This window comes from Apteryx rowi, unplaced genomic scaffold, assembly GCF_003343035.1.
Source record: "Apteryx rowi isolate R43461 unplaced genomic scaffold, aptRow1 scaffold_188, whole genome shotgun sequence".
Classification (NCBI taxonomy): domain Eukaryota; kingdom Metazoa; phylum Chordata; class Aves; order Apterygiformes; family Apterygidae; genus Apteryx; species Apteryx rowi.
This window is the reverse complement of record NW_020448174.1, coordinates 970,447-995,449: the sequence shown is the minus strand read 5'-3', so window position 1 is coordinate 995,449 and position 25,003 is coordinate 970,447. Positions and strand designations below refer to the sequence as shown.

General features: G+C 36.7%; 1 protein-coding gene across 1 annotated transcript in view; it reads left to right on the top strand.

The window, feature by feature from the left end:
* KNDC1 (kinase non-catalytic C-lobe domain containing 1) overlaps positions 1–25,003 on the top strand; it is a 59,321-nt gene that overhangs the window by 7,715 nt on the left and 26,603 nt on the right. The window contains exons 4-7 of the mRNA XM_026061960.1: positions 12,141–12,287; positions 14,495–14,612; positions 15,004–16,025; positions 23,582–23,696. Coding sequence (XP_025917745.1) covers positions 12,141–12,287; positions 14,495–14,612; positions 15,004–16,025; positions 23,582–23,696 — 1,402 coding nt within the window. The remainder of the gene's footprint in view (positions 1–12,140; positions 12,288–14,494; positions 14,613–15,003; positions 16,026–23,581; positions 23,697–25,003) is intronic.

The window sequence follows — 25,003 nt, the reverse complement described above, 5'->3', positions numbered from 1 at the left end:
ACAAACAATCTAGCTTCAGCATAAACTAAGTCTTGATTCCCTTCTCTAAATAGGAAAAACTTTAACTTTTTCTTAATGAAAATGGTTACCACTTTATTTTCTTGCCCTAAGTAGTACAGTGCTAGACTTGTGAAGTTTGACCAATGAGAGGCACAACAGGAATAGTTAAATATTGGTGAGTTCATTAATAGACTCACTTCTATAACTATCACTACAATACAAGTTTGCCTCAGGTTAAAAGCATTGGCTGTCTTAAACCAGTTTCAAATAGCTATTTGTCTGTATTACAAAACTGCCATTGAGCTTGACACAGAGGTTCATTGATGCAGAACCCCACATTTCTGAGATATGAGTTTGTACTGAGATGAAGGACTGATGTCTGCCATGTGTGAACTTGCTTTTATAATCTTCTAATAATATAGCTATTCAATTTTGCTTGTTCTGATGAACGTCTGTAATAGAAATCAGTGAATATTAAGTCTTGACTGCCTTTTTTCTATCTAAAGCAGACCGGATAATTGAGAATATAAATGCTTCTGCTAAATGACTTCCTTCATTATTTAGAGGTGATAGAATGCCGTAGTTCTTAAACCTCAGTGTGTAGTGGGGTTAAAAACTTTCAGGAATAAAAATCCTGAAAAAAGTGATATGGAAATGGACAATACATTTGGAGGAAGGGAGAAATGTGGGACTGAGAAAGGGAAGAAACTGAAGTTCACACTTCTGTTTTTCTCTTCTAGAATTCGTTTTTGCTTTTTCCTAACAAGGTAGAAGAAGGATATGCTGATCTCTCACCTGGGAGAGAACCAGAACCAGAAAAGGTCAAACACTGCCTGTCTCTTTGCTAGAACGTGACAGCTCTCTGCTTGCAGTTTTCAGTGTATTACAGTTGATTAATTAAAAAGAGTCCAACTGTTTCAACAACCTTAAAAATAAACAAAAACCCATTCAATAAAAGCTAGTATAAATAGAAAAGGCAAGCTAAAGGTATTAAATTTTGTCAAAAACTAAATAGTTAAGATGCATATGGCTGTTATTCCTAAGAAATGTGGCAAGGAAGTTGGATAGATAGATACCACATATGTATAAATACTTCATATACATAAATGCACGTATTGAAATGTCATATGAAACCTACTGATCTAGGCAACAGATCAAAGAAAGTAAGCTTCAGGCCGATCCTACTAAAGAAAACAGCTGACAGTCTGGTATTGCAGGTATTTCTCACTAGTTGACCGTTACTGAGCTAGTGTTCAGGTCTGAGCTGTTGGTCTTTCTCTGACTATGAAAGCCTCCATCTTTTTCCCAAGTCAAAACAGCAGAAGGTATAAAAGAAGTCTTGCCTTTGCCACTTCCTTGGCTTTTTAAAGCAGTTGTCTGGAGGGTTATGGGATGATAGTCTCTACTGTTCTGTTCCTTCTTCAGCTCTGGGTACAGAAGGAAAGGGAGATGTCATTTTACCTATTCTTCTAGAGGGTGGGGTTTTGTTTTTTCTTTTTTTTTTCTGATGAGGGAAATAAATCTTTTGAAGCACCACAGCTTGCTTTATTTTGAATTCTGTTTCTCCTTAGCTGACTTCCCCTAAGACTCTTCTAATTCTGTCTAGCAGTGGCAAAGCTTGTCGTCAACAAATGCTACCTTGTCTGTCCTTCTGTAGTCTCAACCGTTCTGTCTTCTGAGTGTTATTTAAAGCTGTCTTTTCCTTCCGTGACAAAAATAAATTACTTTTGGTTATCTGTGTCAGTCCTGTGCTATCAGAGACAAAAAAGGATCCTCCTGTTCTTGCTGTTACTTCATCAGTCCAATTGCAGTTCCAATCATGAACTTTGTGCTGAGCAAATTTCAATCTTTAATAGGTTTCCACAAAGAGCTAACCAAAGGCAGATTATGAGGTCAACAGGATTTTTGAATTTAACAGCTGGGTTTTTTGTTTGTTTCTTTCTTGTTTAAACTAAAGAATCTTTTACAATGTGGATGTAAAACTTGATGACCCCAAAGACCTACAGCTTGCTGCTCAGTTCTGAAGTTGAGCTTGCAAGGTTCCTCCAGGCTCCTAAATGTTAAAGATGCGCTAAAGGCAGTGGTGGTGGATTTGGATCAATTATTATCTCCAGCCTTTTCCACGTAAACTGTTGCTTCAGATTAGTTCTGGTACTAAAGCTAAGGATTTTATTTCCTGGGAAATACATTGCAAGTGGCTTAAGCTTTCTCAGATGGTACTTCATCCCTGGAGCAGGTGCTGTATAAACCTGTTAGTACCTACCTGCTCCAGAATTCTTGAACTTCTGAGCCCTTTCACCAGGTTAAAAAAAAAAAAAAAGGGGGGGTAGGTCAAATGAGACTTTCCTTCTTTGTTTCAGACATAATGACAACAGGTATTTTCTTTTTACCCAGGGCTGATGGTCAGTCTGAAGCTATCACTTTTGAAGGAAAAGCTTATGAAAGTAGTAAATGTTATGCTTTGCATGTACAATTTTTTTGTCTATATGGGCTATACGGTTCAAGTCATTGCAAATACATCAGTTTTATGGCTGAATAGACAAGAGCATGGTTTACTTGTGCTTCCAGTTTATCCTCTTCTGTTTACATTCCTGAGATATGCTGAGAGCCAACTATTCAACTCATTTGCCATTTCAGTCACCTACAATTGTTCTRTGAAAATCAGTGTTTTAGGAGCATCAGCAGGATTTGAGGTCAGAGACAGCTGGTGATGTTCTGTGAGTGTTGTCTCACAAGATACTATGCGGTGGGATAAGTTCAGAAGTGTTTCACCAGCTTTTTATATTTGGAGTTCATCAAGGATCCTTGTATCTCTTCCTCATGGAAAAGATTTTGCGCGGGAGCTGGTGACATTGGGCTGCAACAATATAGATTATTGCTTCAAAAAAGAATGAACCAATTACTGTACAACAAAGAATATTTTGTGATAGGATATATTCTTCAAACACAGTAGAATCGTGGTGCCATTGGTTCATGGCATGGTGAAGGAACTAGRATGCTGCTTGGGTTTATCAGCCTCTAATGTTCTAAACAGGAGACAACAAAAGGCGAATTGTGTGTGTTCCACTTCAGTTCTTTAGCTTCAAAACATGGAATAAGCATCCCCCAACACAGGACTGTGTAAATGGATTACTCAAAGAGTAACAGATTTTATTACCAGTAAGCAGCTTCTGTTAGGTTTAAGACAAAAATAATATCCTTTTCTTTCTTCCTTTTTTTAAACAAACAACTTCCTTTGTGTATTTGTATTTTTCTTCTGAAAAAAAAAAATCTGCTCAGCATGTGTGCAACTGTTTCCTAGGTTTCTTTGTTACTATGTTTATAGAGAATAAATTGTGTTAGTTTAAGTGATAAATTACCTGTGGCAGATAACTTAAAAGTAAGGAGGTTAATGGCTGATAAATCATAAGGAGAGTTCTGATATATGAAACTCACAGTTTCAAAGGGAGTTCAAAAAAAATTACATTGTTTAGGAAGCTTTAAAGATAAATGCATCCGTAACTTTTGCTATCTAACTTCTGCAGTCTCCAGCTGTTTTACTGCAGTGCTCTTCCTTACCTGTCATAATTATACTTTTAGAGTCCTACAGGAGTGGAATCAGCTGGGATATTATTTATCAGTTCTGGGGGTGGCAATCTTTATGATTAAGGAAGGACAATATTGAGATGGAAGCATAAGAAATATTTTCTTAATTTGTCATCTTGCCCTGCAAACACATGAGTTATTTCATGCACTAGTCTTACAGCATGGTTAAAATTACTCAAGCTATGTATGGTCTAGCTCTTCTGTACGTTCATCTTCGTGTGACTTGTTAAAGTGCAGTGAATGCTTATGAAGGTGACTGGCAGTGGCTCAAGGTGTATCTCAGTCTTGACTACAGCAGTTAGAGCAACAGTTTCTTTGTTCTTTTCAGTTGGACCTTAATATAGTTTAAAGCTTGCGTTTTTGTAGCTCTGGACTGACAGGATTGTTTTTCAAATTCATTACAGTTGCAGATACTAGCAAATTAGTCTATGGGCAGCGGGCACCCGTGTTTTTTATAGCTGTAYGTAAAACTAAAGCAGCTGCTAAAATAAAATATTTGCACGTAGCATGCTGATTGCTGTAAGACTATCATAAGGTGGTTTTAAACAAATTTGTACTTCCTGTCAAACAGGACCCCAAAAGACCTAAAAGTCTTGTATGCAGCTAGCTAAGCAGGTGATTAGAACTGAGTTAGTGTGCTTTAAAAAATTTCCTTTGACAAAGTCCCACCCAAATAAAGAAGTTGGAAAGGACTGTAAGCTCTGGCAGGTTAAAGGAGTAGAAAATAGAATAAGATGAGCCAAAAAAAAAAAATTGCAAAAGTCTGAAAAACTATCAGGCAAAGGAATCCTGCCAGAGTCTGCAAAGTCAGCAGATGATCAAGTTATAAAAGAATTCTTCAAATAAGGCCATGGCAGAAAAAATGAGTTTAATTTTTTTTAACCTGTTTTCATCTTGAACGACCTTCAGGAGATTCTTACATTGCAAGTCTTCTTTATGGGGAATTCATCAAAAACTTGTCTCAAATCAGTGTCAGTAGAAGAGACTATAAAATTGACAAAATTAACAGTAAAATAAATTTCCAGGAACAGATGGTGAAACAGAATTCATAAAAGAAGCAATTACTTAGAGTAAGATTCTTTAGCCTGGGAAAGAGTACCCTCAGGGAGAGGTTAGCATAGAAATATGTGAAGTCTTCAGTGGCAGCGGCCATACAGAGATTTTTATTTACATTTATGAGATCTGGATTTGCCAGATCTCATAAATGTAGAAGTAGGTGGCAACAGTGAAATGAACACAGGGTGGATTCAAAATAAACAAGAGAAAACACTGCTTTGCTCCATATGCAGTAAGCTGTGGAAAAGAATTGCATGGATAAAGTTTAGACAAATTCATGGAGGAAAAAAATCTGTCCTGAGCCTTTCCAGATAAGAAGCCCCCAACTACAAATCGGTGAGATTTGGGTGCCTTGCTAGGTAAGCATCACCATGCAAATACCCTTTTCTTGTATTCTTCTCTAGCGTTCACTGTTGGAGATGAGACACTGGCCTAGGTGGATGCTCCTTTAAAACAATGATGACAATTGTACAAATGACTAATCTTTGGATGTTACTTTACCGAGAACCAAAATGTCAACCAATATGACACCTTTTCCTCCCCTTTCCTTTCGCCCAAAGGAGTGCAATATTTTGTATAAATTTGATTATTGCTCTAGGCTCTCTGCCTTTTTCTCTCTGTGTTCTTTGTAAACTGGAGATGCTGCTTGTCTGATGTATTAAAAAGAATATTTGATAGCTCTGTTTTAAGACAAAAAGTTTACTTAAGACTATTATCCTGCAAAACTGAGAGACTTGGACATAGGGAGGACAGTGGCTAGCTCTGTATGTGCACCAGGCTTCCCAAATCTGAATGAGGGCAGCGGGTGATCATTGGCACTAATGATCCTTTGCTAACGACCATGCCCTATAAAGGTAGGACAGGGTACTTGAGGCTTTACTGAAACAAGCCCAGTGGGACTGTTTCCCTGATCCCACTTGCCTCCTGTGGGATTGGGAGAGAGCCCACATGAGTGTATACACATGCCAGCAGCGCTAAGATCAATCATAGTTTCTGCATGGGGAAAGGGTTTGATGCAGCTGTAGTTCAAATTTTATTGGCCCTTTCTGAAACTTCAGTGCTCCTTCCTCTGTGGTGGTTCTGCTTCATGGCCCTCTGGACTGTACCGAGCCCTGCAGAGGAGTCTCCCTCGGGGCGGCTGCAGGGCTGGGGTAGAACAGCAGGAACTGTGAGCATGAGGAACTGGCTCCTGAAGAGATCTCCGCTCCCTGCCCTTTTCTTGTGGTGCAATTAGTTGGTATTGTTAATTTTGTTCTTTTAAAAGAATAAAAGCTATGACAAGCATTACTTGTTTAAGTACAGCTGCTTCAGATAGAAATGTTTATGGGCAAGCTAGAGTTTTAAAAAATTCAGGCAGTTCCTTGCAAAGTTCATTTAAATTGACTCGAAAAAGAGGTCAAATACTGGCACCACTTCAGCTGTTCATAACAGATACCTCTTCACCATTTGATGTAGACGTTCCCATGGCACCAAGCTCATTTTTGTTTCCCCTAGTCTTTAGGTTTGTCTTTTTTGTATATAATATATATATACACACACACATATGCATATGTATTTTTTTTGTCTCATGGTCAGCTTTATGGTGGAAATTTTATGAAACTTCCTAAATGTTTGGTTTGATACAATATTAATATGGGAAAGTGGTTGAAACACTGAAAATAAACAAGCAAGTCTTTGGGAAAACAAAAGCTTGTTTTCTCAATTCAGCTTGAGCGACTAAAGTAGTCAGAGATCACGAGAAACCTAAACATAGTAATAAGGCAGTGACTAGGCAACATTCAGTCATAGTGTATCTGCTACATGCTCGCTCTTACTGCATTTAGATTTCGCTTGGTTCATTTCTCTTTCTGTTGCTGTAGCACTGCTTTTTAGATGATTGTATCTATAAAAGCTTACTTGTATTTTGTGATGTAAACTGATAGCTCGACATTCACCTGTGAACATGTTAAGACTTCTAAGCTTTCGCTTATGTTTTAGGCCAATAAAAAGGCAATTTAAGAGTGGGAATGCATGCACATTTCAGCTGTGAGTAGATTAGTTGAGAATATCTGACCTGTAGTTGCATTTCTTTCCCCATTTAAAAAAAAAAAAAAATCTTTTGGGGAAGAACTTTGCAATGCTGTTTTGGATTTTGCAACTTTTGCAGGCACATCTAAGTAACAACTGTATTTAGAAGGGGCAGACTGAAAGTATGGTGTTGGTTTAAAATGTTATTTTTCCAGCATTTGCTAGTAATTCAGGAGCTAGAATATACTTTTTGTGAATAGTCTACAGTAGTTTAGCACTTTTATCCTGCAGAATAATTATCTAACATCTGAAGGGCCAAATGAATAAAAAGCTAATATTTAATGCAGCACTTTCCAGTACTTAAAGTTTGCTTATGCAGAAAAGCATTTTGTCCCTTTGTAATGAAGGAAAGTATTAAAAAAACTGATAGGCCTATTTCCATTTCATTTTGTGGCTGAAGAACATTACTGTCTGACTTCATTTGGCTTAAAAATAGCACATTTTAGAATGAGTCAGCATAGTGAAAAGAGACATAGGTAAATATTAAACTTATTTTCTTARTAGCAATTTTTCTCGAGCATTAGCTTGAACTTATTTATAAAACTTAGTTTATAACAACTCTGAAGCTTTCATTTGTGGAACCTTTAAGTGCTTTGAATTGTGAAAGGGTGGAAATATCTACAAATGTTCAGCAATCTCAATTAAAAAAAAAAAAAAGAATGGTACACGTTCAAATAAGGGTTAGATATGAATGTCAAAACAGAGTTGTCATATCCTATTCCTGTATCTTTTAGTAAGAAATATTTTACAGTAAGTATTARTTCTATTATGGTCTCTCTCTTTCAGTTCTTTTGAAGACTTCAATTTCCAAACTCAGTGGAATCTTGATACAAAATGTAAATGGCCATTATTCATAATTGCAATATGCGAAATGCTTATGCAGTCACTATTCAAAAGCTCTTTTGTCAGCTTTTTCTCTTTTTCTGTATTGTTTGTCTGCAAGTACGAGTTCCTATAGAAGCTTATTGCTGCCAAGCAGTAATACAACAGAGCCTCTGTCACACTCTGTATGAAGGCACTGGAGCTTTTACTACTTCTCATCTTTTGATTTGCAGATTTGAAAACCAGAGAGGATCATTATTATTCCCTGATTTTACTTCCTGTAATGTTCAGTGGTCATAAAATGACATGAAATAAGCCAGATAACTTGCCTGCAACTAATACAACCCTTTTTGAATATATTGCTCTCGTGATATAAAATTCTAACATGATGGTAGAAACTGTCCTCTCCCTTGGTAAGTTCTTCCACTACTTAGCCTGAAAGTTCTAAAAATTGGTAGTATCTCTACCTTTCTGAATTCTTTATCTGTTTTTTGTCTTGTTTTGTTTGTTTTTTGGACTTCTGAGTTTTGTTGTGTCTTGAAAAACATTCTAGTATGAGAAGTTATCTTAATTTGGAGCTGCTTGTATGATTATCACTTTTAAATTTTTCTCTCAAATGTATTGAGCTCCTTTAGTCTGTTGCTGAAAGGAATATTTTGAGGACCTCAAATCATGCTTGTGATTTTTCTCAGAACATCCCTCTGTGTTGTTCATGCTGGTTTGGGGGGTGGGGGGGGGGAGGGAAATCTTTACTCTTGCTCTATTTGACAACATTAGGCTAACATTGTCATCGAGAAGAYCTACATCTCTACCACCAAATTTGGAAATCCTGTTTTCTAGTACAACTTCCTCCCTTTCCCTGCACCATTTTCAAAGTTAATACTATAGTGCCTGCCAGCACGGCCTGTGTTTTTTCTTACTAGAATTAGTCTTTGACTCAAAAGTTTTTTAGGAACTGTGAAGAGAGTCTTTCTAATAGATCTTTCTTGAAACCTATACTATTTATCAGCTTCTGGAAATATAGCATGCTTATGCTATAATGCAACAGTTCTTGTAGTTCATAAATCATTCTCCTTAGCTAGATTTAAAAAAAAAAAAAAGTTTTCTGCCAGAAACTAAGAAGAAGGAAAAAAAAAAAAGCAAGGGGGGGGGGAGTCAGTGGAAAAAATTTTAATTAAGAAAATTCTTAAGACTTCCAAAGTAGTGCCAGCTTCCACTTGCCTTCCAAGGGAAGGAAAGTTGTTTGCTGCTCTTCCCTATTCATTTTCTACACTACTTATAAAACACAATGAAAATTTAGCTCAAGCATRAGGTTGTTTTCACTGAGAGCAGTCACTTTTAGTGAGCACTGGACATCTTATACTTGTGACTTTGYTTTATTTACTGCATGGGGAATCTTGCTCTCCTCTCTCAGAAAGTCAAATCTTCTTCCTAGGCCTGAACTAGTAGTAATGTGGTAAGTATAAGCTGCAGATTTAATGCATAAACTTGAGGAACACCCCACCTAGTGGATGACCACAAACTCATTCTCTCGTCATTCGGGCTCRAATAGGAGGCTAAGATTAAGCTGAAAAGCTGCTCTTTACCTCATGGATACCTTAATAAAAGTAAATGCAAATGCGTGCATTAAAAATTTCTAGACCCAGATGTTTGGACATCTTATTACTTGATTGGCGTGAAATGTCAAAGTACCCAAATACATGTTTTGATTTAGGAAACTCATTCCAAGCTGTGATAACTGAAATAGCCATCTTCAAAACTGGATTTCCTGGATGTCAGAGGGAAGGAGATATCTCAACCCAAGAATTTTCTATGCAAGAAAAAAAAATCCCTTCCTTCTTCATTATAAGAAGACTGGTCTATCCCTTGTGCAAAAAGAGATGTGGTGAACTTCTTTAAAGTAGGACAGCAAAAGGGAATGGAAGTCTGTCTTGTTGCATCTAAAAGATGCTTCCATGTGCTCTTAAAGACAGACTAGGGGATACAATTTTTCCCCACTGTGAACAGAAATTGTGAACTGGAARAGGAGGGATGAAATAATATGTCACTTTGGCCTTGCTAGTCCTATTCCCTACAGTGTCCACATCCATCTTCATATGGATGAAGAAAATTTGCCAGAAGAGAATATCAACCAGTGCTCCCATCTTTGTTTCCTTTGTTCCCTTGGAGTAACGTTGCTTATCTTTCTGTCCTGCTTTTGGAGTTGGTATTTGAGTTGTCGATAATGAGATTATAATGAAATATACTTTATCTTCCTCACTGAAAGAAGTCTAGATAATCTCTTATTTAATCTTATGCATTATCTATCTAGAATAGACACTACACTCTGTAAATGAAATCAGATCCTGAGGAATTGCACATCTTTTGGAGAGACTTAAACATACAGGTAATGTCCAAGTGACAAGATAGCATCAAAAGTGGTGCCTACAGAAGTCTGCAAAATTCCACTTTTGAATTGAGCAAAAAGAAGAGGAGGCAGGAACAAGAAACTTTCATCCATATTTTAGTTTTCTGGCTTTTCCAGAAGTATTTTGTGTGCTAAATGCCAAGACAGGAAAACAGAACTGTTTCAAGTAAGTTGAAGATTTGGAGTAAAMTGTTATTCTTATTTCAGGGCTCAGATATAGACTGTCAATTGATGTGAGTTGTTAAGGACATGCCAAGTATTACAACATTATCTGTTTCTGAAGGCTGAGTTTTAGGTTTTGTTGCTGTTGTTGGGGGGAGCTGTTAAGGATGAATTAATAGATTCTTTTTTTTTCCTCCTCCTAGCTGTTACTGCTGCCTTTGTAAACCTTAACATTCCTGTAAATAGAGCTCTATCCTGAATAAATGCAGGTGCAGGATTTGTTGATAGAGTTAGAGTACAAATGTAAAGTGTTGTCCACTTTTGCCATATGATGCAAGAGCATAAGAGTGATATATGTTATCTTTAAAAATATCACTGATGAAGTTTGGTATCAGTTACATAGTGGTTGTTGGAGTACAAAAAGAAATTTTCCTAATAAAGAAACATCCGTTTCTGAAGTTGGTAGTAGTATAGAGAGGCTGAAATGGGTTATTCTAAGGTGTCCCAACAAAATATGGTCTTGGTTCATCTGGTATGCTGACGTTGCTCACTCTGTATAGTGGAAGTCCATTTTAGTGAGTTTCAGGACATACCACTGAAATGATTAAATTTTAATATCCAAATATGTGCCCTATGGATTTTTTTCCTCCGATTCTTAGAGGTATAATTAATTCTTTTTTAATAAAGCCATTTTGTAGAACAGAGATGTTGTGTGTTACAGATCATACGAAATACATGGAATAACTCACTAATATTTTACTGAGTATATTAAGTTACCACAGTATAATGTCCCATTTGTACAAAAAGTTCAAAGAGTTGTATTAAAATTTAAAGCATTTGACTKTGTATTTCCATGTCCTTTTTTGCCTTTATGTTCAGCTTTGTATTATTTTGTCCATCAAGAAATGTAAAATGACTTTACTCCCTGAAACAGAGTTTAATATCAAAGAGAAAMAGTCTATCTAATATCAAAGCAAAGGAATAAGTCGTACACTTTCCTTTCATTGTTCAAAACTTTATGAAACAGTTTGCAAAAAGAAAAAAAAAGTTACAAAAAAAAAGATCTTCCTAAGCTCTTGRTGGAGGGAGGTGGGAATTTTCGTTAAATTTCTTCCACAACATAATAAAATACGTATCTAGAATCTCAGGCARTTACTAGTCTTGAGTCTTGAGCAGCCTTAGAAGGTATCAGTTTATACCTAGTTAGTTCTACAGCAAATTATCTTGTGCAAACTCCAAGATCACCATGTACTAAACTTCCATTAACAGGGTTGTATATTTTTGTGAGTAGTTCTATTAGTCCAGGGTAGAGTTTATTTCAGCTGCAGGAAAATGGGTATGAATGGGGTAGCGATGAATTAAGGAAGTCTGAAGAAATAACTGTCTTCCCATCATCTTGTTAGAGGTTTCTGTTGTTCAGGCTTCATATTTTCATATCCTTGTGCCAATATAGTCTGTTTTTGTCTTATAACAAAAGTCTTGCCAKTCTTTCAATAGTGTGTATATGTGCGTGGTTCACTAGGGTTACTGGTACTAAGTTCATTACAGTAGCATATGTAATAAAGTAGAAAAAAAGAGTAAATCTTACTCACTAGTCTTACTGTATTTCGTCTGCTAGATCAAAATAAAAATTGTAACAATTCCTGCCAGAGTTCTTCTGAGGTTCTTGACAGAACAAAAAAGTCTTCAGTTACCTTTTCTGCTTAATAGTGAAGTTGTAAAATGGTGAAGAGTTTGAGGCTATTTTTTTGCAAAGCAATAATTGAAAGTTTTGATCTTTTCTTTCTAGGTCAGATGACATATAGGGTTTTTTTGTTCTAACCTTTGTCTTAATCTTGAAGTCCCAAAGCAGGACTAAAATCCTGTTTTGTTCATCCTATTCTGTTTAATTTAAACTACCTTTCCAATGAACTCTTACTTGGTAAGTTAAAAGTGATAGCAATGTAAGCTATGTCCCTTGTGATCCTGGGGTTTTTGAGAGCAAGAGAGAGTGTAAGAGAATTGGTAAAAATATTGAATGCCTCTTTTAAACTTTATGCAGGCGCACATCTATTCTTTGGGTGCAACCTTGAAAGCAGCAATTGAATACGTAGTAGAGCCTGAGACAGAATCAGAGTTTGGACAAGATCTGCATGCTCTCCTTGAACAAATGGAAGAAGAGAATCCTGAAGATAGACCAGATATTGAGGTAAAACAGTCCTCCATTATTTTAAGTGTTTTTTTTTTGTTTTTTTTTGTTTTTTTGTTTTACAAGAATGACAAAATTTGTGGATGTGTACTCATTAGTAGAGAAGGATGCTCTATATGTGTAATATGCTTCGATTTTGGAACAGAACTGAATTTCCCTGACTCAGCAGAAACTCTTGTGACTTCCTAATCTAATGGCAATGCAACCTGAAAAGCAGATGTAAATGTTTTATGGTAATTCAATTTTTAAGAAGGYTGTGTAAATACTCTTGTGGATCTGATTTGTCTCGTTAACTGATTCTTCCCATTTAATATTTAGGAGAGGGAGGAAAAGGGGGGGGGAAGAGAGAGAAGGAGGAAAAAGGAGAGAAACATTAGAAGTAAGAGCAGAAGGCATTATGCCATGAAAAAAATCGTGTAGTGGCTCAGATGATGCTTGGATTGCATTCAAGAAGGGAATGGGAGGAGCCATGCTCCAGGATCACTCTGCTCCTTGGCATGTTCAAAGCACTATTATTAACTAGTTTTTCTGTAAAYATATAAAAGTTGAGTAATATTTGATTAGATCTCTTAATTATTTTTGTATTTTACTCCATTTAGCCTCTTATTTTGTCTGTAACTTTTAGAAAGATTTGAAGATAGGTAGGATTTTGAAAAGCGGTATGTTCAAGGAACTTGCATTTTAAATGTTGGTCACCATATTCTGTGTTATTTGACATTGATGTGTGAAAGTACATCATTGTAATGTTACAGGCTTTCAGACTATAGCTGGAGAATAACAGTTGTCCAAATGTGACCTTTTTTTGACTTCAATACTACTACTTCAGAATAGTGGTATCTTAATCCTTTTTCTTTTTTCCCGTTTCTTTCCCCCCCCCTCCAACCCCCTTCTGAGCTGATAGTATATATTATAAATGGTTTAGCATCTGCAGTCAGTGCTTTGCAGAAAGAATCTGTTCATTCTTCTATTGCAGCACTTATTTGCTATAAAGCAAATGGAAATAATATTGGTTCCCTGGCTGAAGATCGCCCAGGCTGGGCACCATTCCCAGCGTGGAGCCTGCGTGATCAACTCTGTATTTCTCATCACGTACTTTCCAGCATAGTCAGGAAAGGGATTGTGTAGCGCTTCTTACTRTTGTATCTTCAGTTGGTTTGCAGTTCCTGAAAGTTATTCCTGACTGCTCACATCAACCCAGAAATGGTGTGGGTCAAAACTGGACGGGGGTAGTATGTAAATGTTGCTTTATGATTATCTGTTCTTTTTGCCTTCCTTTTCTTTTAAATGCTTTCTTGAAGGTGGGGTGGGGGGGGTGCCTATGAAGCAAAAATACATAGAGCTTTGCAAGTGTTTTGCGGGCTCCATCACAGCTGGATACCTGTATCCCTTTTTCCTGTCTTTCCTCAGTCTGATATGTGAAGCAGCAGAGCCATTTTCYTTCTTCCACTCACAACAGCAGAAGAGTGGTTGAGTGGCTTTAATGGGGACATAAGAGCAGCTTCTCAGAGCTGCATGAGGTCTTGTCAGTGTTTGCCTAGGAACAGTCGCCAAGGAAGCAGTGCGATGCACCTGGAAAGAGCCCCCTTTACTGCCTGCCCATACTGACAGCTCTGAAATGTGTGAATGTCTGTAGCTAACACTCAGCTGACACTAGTGCTTATCARTGATGCCCAGGCTGCAGGTTAGAGATGCTCATATAGTACTGTTTCTTGTGACCTGGTAATTCTGCTTTCTTTAATATGGAATAATGCTTTCTAGATAGTTGTATTTCTCAGTAGTTTTAAAAAGATTCAGAATTTACCTCTACTGTGATATTGGTAATAAAATTATTCATCATACTGCCTATGTCACTGGATTTAAGTGAATCACTGTCTGTTTAAAAAATAATCCACACTAGCTTTTTACATTTCCAATACATTATTTATTAAGGATCATATTTAAGATGATTAATTTTTATTGGTTGTTCTTACTATTTCCTAACTGTAGGCTAGAACTTGAACTGAATTAAATAATTTCATGACAGCTCATGGTAAAAATAAGAGTTCAGCTACATAATAAAAATAGTACAATAAACAGTGCAAAAGACCTTTAATGTAGCATCTTATTTATAAATTCAGCCGTATTGTATGAGTGAACATGATTCAATTTAGTCAAAATTCATAAATTTATTCAGTATTAAATAAGTATTTAACACTAATTTTCTCTAGAGCATTTTGTCATTATGTGAAGAAAAACTGAAGATTGCTTCCTCAAGTAATATTTGTCGAAGTCTATCTGCTGTTGGAAGAAGGGTTCTTTCAATTGAATCATTTGGTGCTTCTCAAGGTAAGCTTAAAATGTATTTAGTTTAGAATTTTTAGAACCTCTGAAATATCTAACGATTTTTAAAATGCTGTGTTTGTGTACTTTCCTGTTAGAGAGTCTTTTCTGATTATCCAAAAGTCATTATTAAATATTTGTGGGTTTGGGGTGGGGAGGAGGAGCAGACAACACAAAACTCTCATTGAATATAATATATTTTGAATAAACTTCTATTTTAATTTATTTTGACTATCTGTATAGTGTGTCCTTTATGACAAAAAGTGAGCGGACGTTCACTTTTAATAACATAAGGAAGATACTTGGTAGTGACAGAAAAAGAACTCTAGAGGCTTACTAGGAAAGATGAGAAGGTTTTTAATACGTATTTAATATAAGCACCTTTTTTTGCGTCTAGATGGCTGTGATAACATGTGGAAGGGAAGAGTGTGTCAAAGAAGTTTGGGATCTAAATTATATTCAGATGAGAAAAACAACATAGCGGGTGATTGCTCTGCAGTGGAAGATGTGACAGCTACCTGTCACAAGGACTCTTCAGCAGTTACTATGGTGACTGGTGCAGAAAGTGGATTAACGGAAATGCAAATTGATCTGGATAATGAGAAAGCTCAAAATTCTCAACTTGCAACTCAAGTTAAAAAGAGCAAAGAAGAGGATAAACATGCAGTATATAATGACAGTTTTGCTAGTGTTGCTTTGGATATAAAATCATGTGTTACTGACATGGAGAGAGATGGCGTTTTTAAGAAAGGTTGTCTGAGAAAAATTAAAACCTTTCCAAAGCTACCGCTTGAAGCTTCAGATACGAACCCCTTTTTTACATCTGTAACCAACAGTGGACTGCTAGCTAGGAAAAATCACTTGCTTACACAAGAACCACTACCTCTAGACAATAATAATGAGGTTGCTTTTTCAAAGGGAAATCTTAATTCATTTGCTATTAGTAATCCACCAAAAGTAGAACCAAAGAATCACCAGGTTAATGATCTTCATTTAGAAGCGCCTTGTGTGTGTACACAGGTGTCTGGCATGAACCTAGAAGAACACATGTCATTTATTAATGGTAAAAATACAGGTTTTCTTTCATCTGATCACAAAGAAGACTGTTCTGATGCTACCTCTGAAATGCCAAATATGGCTGGTATGCTAAAAAGTCCTAATCGATCAATTGCTGGAACAAAAATGCTAGACAATTACGTGGCGCTGGAAGACTGTACTGAAACTTCTCAAGGGCCAAATGAAAATTCTTTAACACATTTTAACAAGATGGATGCAGTGTTAACAACAAAACCCAGTGGGAACAGATATGGATCAAACCTAATTAGTTCTCCAGAATTAAGCAACGGTGTGATGAGCGCAAACAATAATGAAGATAATCTTTGTGGAGGCAGAGGGTCAGAAATCAAAAGTAATGAGCAGGTAGTAAAAATAAAGTCTTCATTATATAGTTGCTGTAGTCACTTGTGTGGAGAGGAAATGACTTAAATACTGTGTGATTGCTTCCCCCGCCCCCAGCAATTTAGTGTGCTGCAGAACAGGATTTTGCTAGTCTGCACACTTTCGTATTCACATTGGAAACATGGTGATCCTTTTTCCTCTTTAAAAGTAAAACGCTACAGTGAAATTTATCCTATTGCAAAATCAACATTCATTTTAATTTTTTAACAAAGTGTACTGGAGTGCACTCACTAGTGTGTTAGTGTACATAATTAATAGTTAATTACATTTGTAAGAATACATTACCAAAGCACATGTAGATTTTTGACTCTTTATGTTGCTGTCAGTACATGAAGTTTAATACTTTGCGGTAGGCTTCCCAGGTGCTTATGAAAATTGTAGAGTTCCTGGGTGTAAACCTGACCTTGTTGAAATCAATGGCAGTATTCCATCTGCTTCAGGAGGGGAAAAGATTCCACTTTTTTTTTCTTAATCTACAAATGCATTTAGGATTTTGAGAATTGTATATATGCTGTATCTATCCTGTGTTCTTAAATTACTGCTTCTGTGTGTGCTATGTATATTTCATGATGAAATTCAAATATGTGCACAAAATGATGGATATGTCTCAAGCATTTCATCTCTATAAATAGCCAAATAAGAAGAGGGAAAGTTGACTTTTTTTTTTTTTTGCCTACTAGAATTCAGTGATAGTGTAGTGTGGTCTCTTCTCTGCTCAGATTACAGATTCTCAGGGTGGACAAGTTTGGTCTCTGACTAGATGGTTTTCTCTTGTGCCACACTTGGAGATGTAAACAACCCACGTAATAGGAGAACTGCTGGCTAAAAATGCAGGATGGCTGATGCCTCTCTAGCTGTGCTGTGACTTGGAAAGAATGAGCAGCACAAGCATTCAACACACACTTCATTTCCAGAAATGATGCTTAAGTGAAGACTTTTCCTTAGCTGTCTCTGACAGCTCTGCCTGTTCTCCTTGCCTAACAGCTCATCTTTCAGTCATCCAGTGCAGTGGCCTCTAGGGTTATTTTCAGTCTGTATCCTTCCCTGTTTTCACCCTGCTGTGACACCTCCTCTGGAGTAGTAATCAAGGACAGTCAACTGTGTAAGGAGCCTTTGATCCATTATAGCTGAGAAATGGATGCCACGTTAAAGACTCTGTTCTTGCTGCCTTTTTCTCTTCCCCCCTCTTTTCTAAATATTATGTGTGCTTATCAAAATCATAGTGCAGGAGGACAGTAAATGTGGATAAGTACCTCATGGCATGGTTTTGTTCTCTCAGGGAGTTACTCGTTGAATGCATATTTATTTCTTTATTTAGTTTTTAAATCTTGTAGGTTTCTTCAGAGTTTCTTCTTCAGACTCTAGGAAAAGATCCTTTTGTTGTAGGCACTTTTTTTTCCTCCTCTCTCTTCTCCTGCTCTGGGCTATGCAACCGTACATACTTAAGAAGGGAATGAAAGGGGATCATGAGCTCCAAAATTAAAGTCACCTGTTTCTGCTATGTCACTTGTTCCTCTGGACTTCCATGAACCTGCTTTATTTTGTAGATGTGCTTGTATTTCTAATGAGGATCATGGCAGTTTCAGCCACTAACTTCTTGTGAGGAAGCTTGTTATGTCTTAGAGCTGTTTCTGTCACTTGAATACTATCTGCAGTCTTTCATCTGTGTTATGCCACGAATCTTCTTTCCTGAAAGGATTTTTTTATATATATTTTTATGCAGAAGTCTATAAACCTAAAATAATTGCATGCAATTTGTCAGGGAGAGGGTGACTGAAATAATTTTAGCTATCAGATGACTATAAAGCCATGCAGCTGCTTTTTTTTTTTCCCCCCTCCAAGAAATATAGATACTATACTTCAGTGTCACCTGTCTGAACATGGAAGTGGACTTACTTCAGGCTCTGTTAACTAGAGAAGTGTGTGGGATAAATAAGCTGCCATCACTTAAGAACATGAATTGAGTGCATTGAGAAGGAGTGCTTCTTTAGGAAAAAGTCTATTGAATTAAGACCTCTATTCTGTCCTCACTGGACTACCAGGACCAGGTTTTAAGTTTGTCTAGGTACATGAGGATGCTTTCAAGAAATTAAGCTTTCTCGGAATTATGGCTTCACAAATTTCTCCCAAGATTTAAAAGCCATAGGGAATGTTGCTTTTCCAACAACAGCAGTTGAAATTGGCATACAGAAAACTTGCACAAAATACGTTTTAAGGTTAGTTTGCCATTCTTTTGAATGTTGAAATGCTGCTTTTCTTCAAACATTTTATCATCAATTTAAAATAAAATGGTCTACAGCCTGAACAGAACTCCATTCTTCCAGACAAGCAGGCGCTTAATAGAAGTGACATTATCCTGCTCCCACCTAGTTCGTTGGCCAATCACAGTGAATTAAAAAAAGGTAACTGTTATTCCAGCTACCTAAAAAGCAAAGTAGCAAATATGGTCTGAAATGAAGACAGCGGGGTAGCTGATGTCCAAGAAACCAGAGGTTTATAAAGCTGTCTTTTCAGTAGAAAAAAGKTTTTTTAGACTCATGCTCTATATATGACTCATGCTCTATATGAGTATAGACTCATTTTCTTTTTTTAGTAATCAGTTCCAGCAAATATTCAGGTCCTGCCACATAAAAATATTGTGCTCTTTAGAAGCTGTTAAAATCCTATGTCACAAGTAATCTAGGAGAGATTTGTTTTGTTTTGTTTTTTAAACTTGAGTAGAGAGAGAAAAGCATTTAGGTATATCAACTTCTGTGAGCAAGACCTATAGGTTTCTTACCAAACAAAATGACTGTCTATTCCCTGAAATGCAGAGTTTCTAGCCTGCAAATCTATATGGTTTGTTTGTTTGTTTTCTGGAGGAGATGCTAAGGGAGGGTCATTCATTTTCAATAGTTACTGAATGGTATGGAGGGCTGTATTGTAAGTCTTCTCCTTAGTGAAAGGGTTGGTGGGGGGGGGGGTTGTTTGGTGTGGGGGATTTTTTTGTTTTGTTTTTTGAAGCTTTTCAGCTCCCTCCTTTTCCTCTTTTGGAAGCTGGATTTTATTCCTCAGGTTTCTGAAACATAGCTGTATTTGCCTTTGCCTTACCTCCTGACAATTGCAAAAATAAAACCATACTGTGCTATCCTTTGGTTCCAAATTTTACACCTGATTTCTCCCAACCCTTTCAAGTTCCCTTTCATTTCTGAATGCCACAGTTTTAACAAATACCTAAAAATGTTTGAATTTAAGAAACTAATAATTGAGTCTGAGTGCTCATTTGCTGCAAAGGGACAAAATGAGTGTGGAGCCCCAAGAATGTATTTTCCATCCTCTGGGCTAAATGGATAACACCTCATAAGATTTACAGTGCTGCTCTTTTACCAGTTTTCTATGATAGGTAAGCATAATTACTGCAAACAGAGCTTTTAGACTAGTATCCCTAGCATCTCTTAAGTATTTATTGCTTTTTAGAGAGAGTGCAATACAAGTCCCATCCGGCTGAAGATCAACCTTGTCTACTCTGGAGAATAGATGGTTTTTCTTACCTGTCAATAGTACTTCTCCAGTGGGCAATATTTTTCTAATATCCCAAAACTGCTTCTTAATGTTGTGTGCTTTACTGCTAGTAGGCATTACTAAAAATACTTGCTTGCTGTTGTCTTGCTACTGCAATGTATCTTGTGAGGGTTTTCTTAGCATTTTTATAGTTTTGCATGCCATAAATAAATATTTTTCACTTCAAGTTCGAGTGGAGATCCTTTATTTCTCTAACCAATTTCATTCCAATCAGGTGTGTCTCATCTCTAATGCTTTTAAATGTTTCTCTGTGATTCAAAGGCTATGGCTTTCACATGGGAAGAGTTAACAGAAACCTGGCATACACACATTTGTTTCATGTTGATCATTCATACCCAGTTGAGCATAAGAGAAGTGAAAACCCATGTAGCCAAAGAATGACACTTGAACACTGGGGAAATAACGCTTGCAGGAAAGAAAAGTTGTCTATTCCCAGAATAGTACTCCTTAAGAAAAGAATAATGAAAGTCTTTGCTTGCTTTGGCCATTTAAAATATGCCAGCATCACGTTCATGAAATATTTTACTGTTGGCATTGTTTCGATACTTTGCTAAAATTGTGGTTGTACAGTTCTGGTATCAACAAGGAAGAAGAAGACCTGATAAATGCTTTTACTAACACTGAAGGAAAAAGTCATTTTCTCAACAAGTGAGGTTTAAATATAATCTTTTTGGCATAAAGCAAAATGTCACCATTATGTAGTTACAGGCATTAATCAGCCATATGACTTTTCTGATATTTTTAGTCAAATTTCCTGTGTGGTGAAAAAAACTTTCTTATTTAAAAATTTCTCTTATGAAAACGTTCATTTTAGAGCATGAAGAAGAAATTCTAGGAAGAGGCACTGGATTAAAACTTTGCTTGTTTTTTTGGTGCAGTAATCAGCAGTGATAACATAGAATAAATGTTTTATACCTCAGCATTAAAACAGTAGAGGTAATGAGCAATGTTAATGATTGAAGTGCAGTGCACCTGAGGCCTTATGCATGCTGAATGGTTGTCTTGAGCTTGCTTTGCTAAAAGTGTCAAAATAGATACTTAAGCAAACTTAAAACATGCTACAGGCTGTTTTGCTAAAAATTTTAGTCAGATACTTTCCAGCACTTCAAACTTTTTTTTTTTTTTTTGAGTTGTAGAAAATGCTAATAGCCATGAATTAGATCTAGACTTGCATGTGAGACAGATGCCTAAATAAGGGAGACTTCCACTTACCTGTTTACCAAAACATAAGCAAGTTCAGTGAAATTTGAATGTCTGCTAAGTTAAATACCTGCTTTGAGGCTTAAATAAAAATTGCCTCATAACTCTAGGTTGAGAAGTATATATTTTTTTCCTTTGGAAAGTATTTTAACCAGACTCTACGTATTGTTCATCACAATTCCTACATCCTTYTTTCTTCCGAAACACAATTTCAGTTCCTGATGCCTTTTCATCCCCTATTTTCTTTCACTTTCCTCTTTCTTGTCATAAACTTTTGCTGCTGCTCTTAGGGTTTTTTTTCCCCTACTTTCCTGCTATATTTAAAGCTCTTTCTGTCATTTCTTTCTTCCTCTAGAGAGCTTGGATATGCCAGAAGTGATGAGAAATACATTTGAGCTCCCTACTGTGCAACTAAGCTCAGTCTCCAGGTTAGCGGGAGATCGTTCTCCCCCTTGCCGGCCGTCGATCGCCACCTCCGGACATGAGAGCCCGTTTGTGTACGCAGCAGAGAAAGTCCGTCTTTCTCTGCTGCAGCCTTTAGACCCTCTGGGGACACAAACTTCAGGAGGAGGGATTTTCCTGGAGAGAAACGTGGCAGGGCTGTAGGAACTTATTAAAAAAAAAACAAAAAACAAAAAAAACGGAGTGTTCTTCTTTAAACCCAATCTGTGCAATTCCTCTTCTTTTAATTTTTCCTTTCGCATGTCAGCTTACTGTTGTGAATTTGAAGCTTTAACTGCTGGTTTTGTGGTAAAGCATCTGTGAGCAAAGACATTTCTGAGGCATTTGAGAAGTGTTACGCTATGAAGAGGGGAACACAGCCCTGAGCAGGGACAGTAATCATCCAACAGGATAAAGCTCTGTCTGTTTTGCATAGTCTCTAGACTAGTTCATTCCTTTCACTAGCTGGTCTCTGCCTCCCTGCTGTGCAGCTGGTGTCTTCCCAGACAGTTAGAGGTTATTTTTCTAGATGCAGCCAAGGAAAACATTTGCGAAAGAATTTTGCACTCAGGGTTGCTGATGATGGCAAAATTTGAGAATGAAATTTAACCCGATTGCCTGTATTCATATCTCTGTACTAAAATTACTACTTTTTACGAAGTGATGCCAAGTGTGTGATAATACAAGCATCCAATTCTTTTTTTAATGTGTTGAAGGTAGAGAGGTAACGTAACATTTTAAGTAAATTAAAAGCAGTGTTTGATGGCACATCTTATTAAAAGTTAATGGCTTATCTGGCTCACCTTTAAGGGATATTTAAACAGTATGAGGCCAAAGTATTTACCTTCTTTGACAGCTGTATTATGGTAAATATTAAATGATCCACAAAGCTACAGAAATTAATGTGGTTCTCTTTTTCTCCCCCATAGATTGCAGGGAAGTTGTTTGTTGATCTTGATTAAAGGTAATGCAGTAACCTATGCATTATATGTTGTATTATAAAATCCAAATGGTGCCTCACTGAGGAGTGATCCATAGCCAGGATCATGAAAAATCGACTGCAGCAAATGACAGTTYGGAGACTGACTTTGTCAAATGTAGCATAGTACTACCATTCTGTGTAACCAGACTGCAAGTTAGATCAGACCCCTAGGCTGTTTAGATTTGGGGATATAGAGGTGTTTATAATAACAAATATTTTTTGAGGTTTGTATTTTTGGTTTTGTTTCCTGTGTTCTAGTGTTTTGGGTTGGGGTTTTTTTTCCAATTAAGTTAATCCCGAATTGAGGTTGGTAGTTCTTTTCTCCAACATGGCTTAAAGTTGCTATTTAGAGATAGTTCAATACCTTTCAGGCTGCCTGCACAACAGAGAATGTACCGTGCTGTTTTCAATAGTTTGATGGTCTGCACTAACCCAGAGGGATCTGCCTGCAGTGAATTGTTTTTTACTGCTCCTTTGGTTGATGGCTGAAAAGGRTAATGTCCAGCTGGTGGGTAATAAAGACCACCAATAGGGATAATTTCTTCTATTAGCACAGCTTGATCTGGAAGATGATGTCTGTGCAGCACTATCAATGTCAAGTTCTTATATAAAAACGTGCACAAAATATAAAGTATTCATTCTCTGAAGAACAGTAAATAAATGTCCTATTGCATTCGAGCAGTATCTTTGTCACGCTAAGGTATAGGCCAGGTATAAAAGCTAAATTTATAACCAAAAAGAAAGTACTGTTTTTGCAAACTGAACAGCCAGTGATTAAAAACAAAATAATGTGCTTCAACTTCAAAATAAACCTGTCATTAATTCTGTCAATATTGTTAACGTTATTTCACAGAAGAACAAGAAATGTTGATGAAATCTTTAAGGTAAGACTTGTAATGCAACTGTTAGGGTAAATCAGGATTTGAATTTTTGGTTGTTTTTCATTTGGATTTTTACATCTTTAGCCCAGATGGTGTCCCTTCAGTTATAGGTCGTCTTTGACGTTATGAAAGAATCTTTTCCTAATATAACGAGAGAGAACTTCCAAACAGCTCACTTTGCCTGAAGCACTTCAGTTCTTTGTGAAATCTAATTTGAATTGTGCTTTTGTTATGCAACTGAGAGATTTATTCATCTCTACAGTTAACTGGGGAATGCTTTTTCGGTAAGAAGCATTATTAGTTTACTACCAGCAACCACAATAAATACCTTTTCTTAACGCTTTTAAGGTACACATGTTGTATGTTAGGATTTGATTTTTCATTGCATCAGTAAACATTTTTGTTCTGCAATAATTTCTAATAACTCTCTCCATGCTCACTCTTTTTTGCAGTGGATATCTCTAAAACTCCTTTTGTCCTGGTATGGTAGACCTCTGAAAGACTATGAACTGTGGGCATTATGTCATGAATGTTTATGTACTCTGCAGACTTGCATAGATTATCCAGGTAAAGGCTTAATTATTTCTAAATATTTGTTTATTTATGACCACTGTTTTAATGTTCTGTTTAGGCCGTTGATGCAAAATATCACTCTTCTATTTTTCGTATACAAAAAATAATAGGCAATATTTCTAATTTCACACTTCAAACTGTGACTTTGATTTGTTACTGCATTTGGAGTTTTCATCCATGTATAACATTGTAAAAATGTCTTATTTTTCTCTTTATTCTGTGTGGTTATGACTTTTGGGGGGGAAGGGAGGACTGTGTAGGGGAAGGAATATGTGTGTTTCTTATCTATGTCATCTTAAAACTTCCTCTTTGCTCTCTCTTGCCTGGATTTGTTTGTGGCACCCAACATGTTTTTGACAAGCCGGGCCTTTGCCAATTTAAAGTGCCAGGATCTTGCCATGACTTTCCTCTACTCTTTGTCCATTCCTTTGCTTGAGTTTATAGGAGGGTTTTCAGAAGTCGGCTTCTGAGAGAGGAAAGGGGAGTAGATCTTGGACAGAACTGCAATATGTTGTACGTAACATGGGGGAAGAAGGTCCTAAATTTCAGTAGACATTTTGAATGCTTGGTCTAGCTTATACTAACTAGAAATCTGTAGCAAAAAAGAGCAGAGATGCCCTGCCTTTACTTTTTCTTGCTTTAAGAAGCCAGCTTTTGACGATTTGGATAGGGATTAGTTTGAAGTCTGGAACTAAATATAAACAAATGGATAGTAAAGTACAGAAAGCATACTGCATGTCTTCTGTTTTCAGTTTCAACCATTTTGTCTTTTATGGTATAAAAAAGTTACAGGGAAGTTGACTATAAAAGGAGATTTCTGAGCACTTTAAGCAACCTTACCCTCAAAACYGAGTACCTGATATCTGCCTTGCAACAGAAGGATTATTTCAACCCCATAATGCATGTTCCTAATGTTTCTGAAGGCTTCAAATTGCTGCACATAATGGTCCAGATTCTAATTTTAAAAGTTTAATAAGCCTCTGTTACCGTACTTACATGTACCCAGAACRCATAAGTCTTCAAAATACTAAAAACCAACTTATGATCTGAACCTTACATAGCCTATGAAAGTGAACATAGTGATACTAACCACTAAATGGAAGGCACCTGACTTAAAACTCCCTATTTAAAGAATAAAGCTACTTTGAAGTTGAATATTGTTTTCAGATTTGGAACGTTTCTGCCAGAGGAATCTCTGCCTGTTCGGAGTGACTGCGCATCCTGGAGTGACTTACGGTTGTGTTGCTATTTCAGTGGGGGGGGAAAAAAAAGAGAGAGCAAGAAAGTTCAGCATTCCCTTT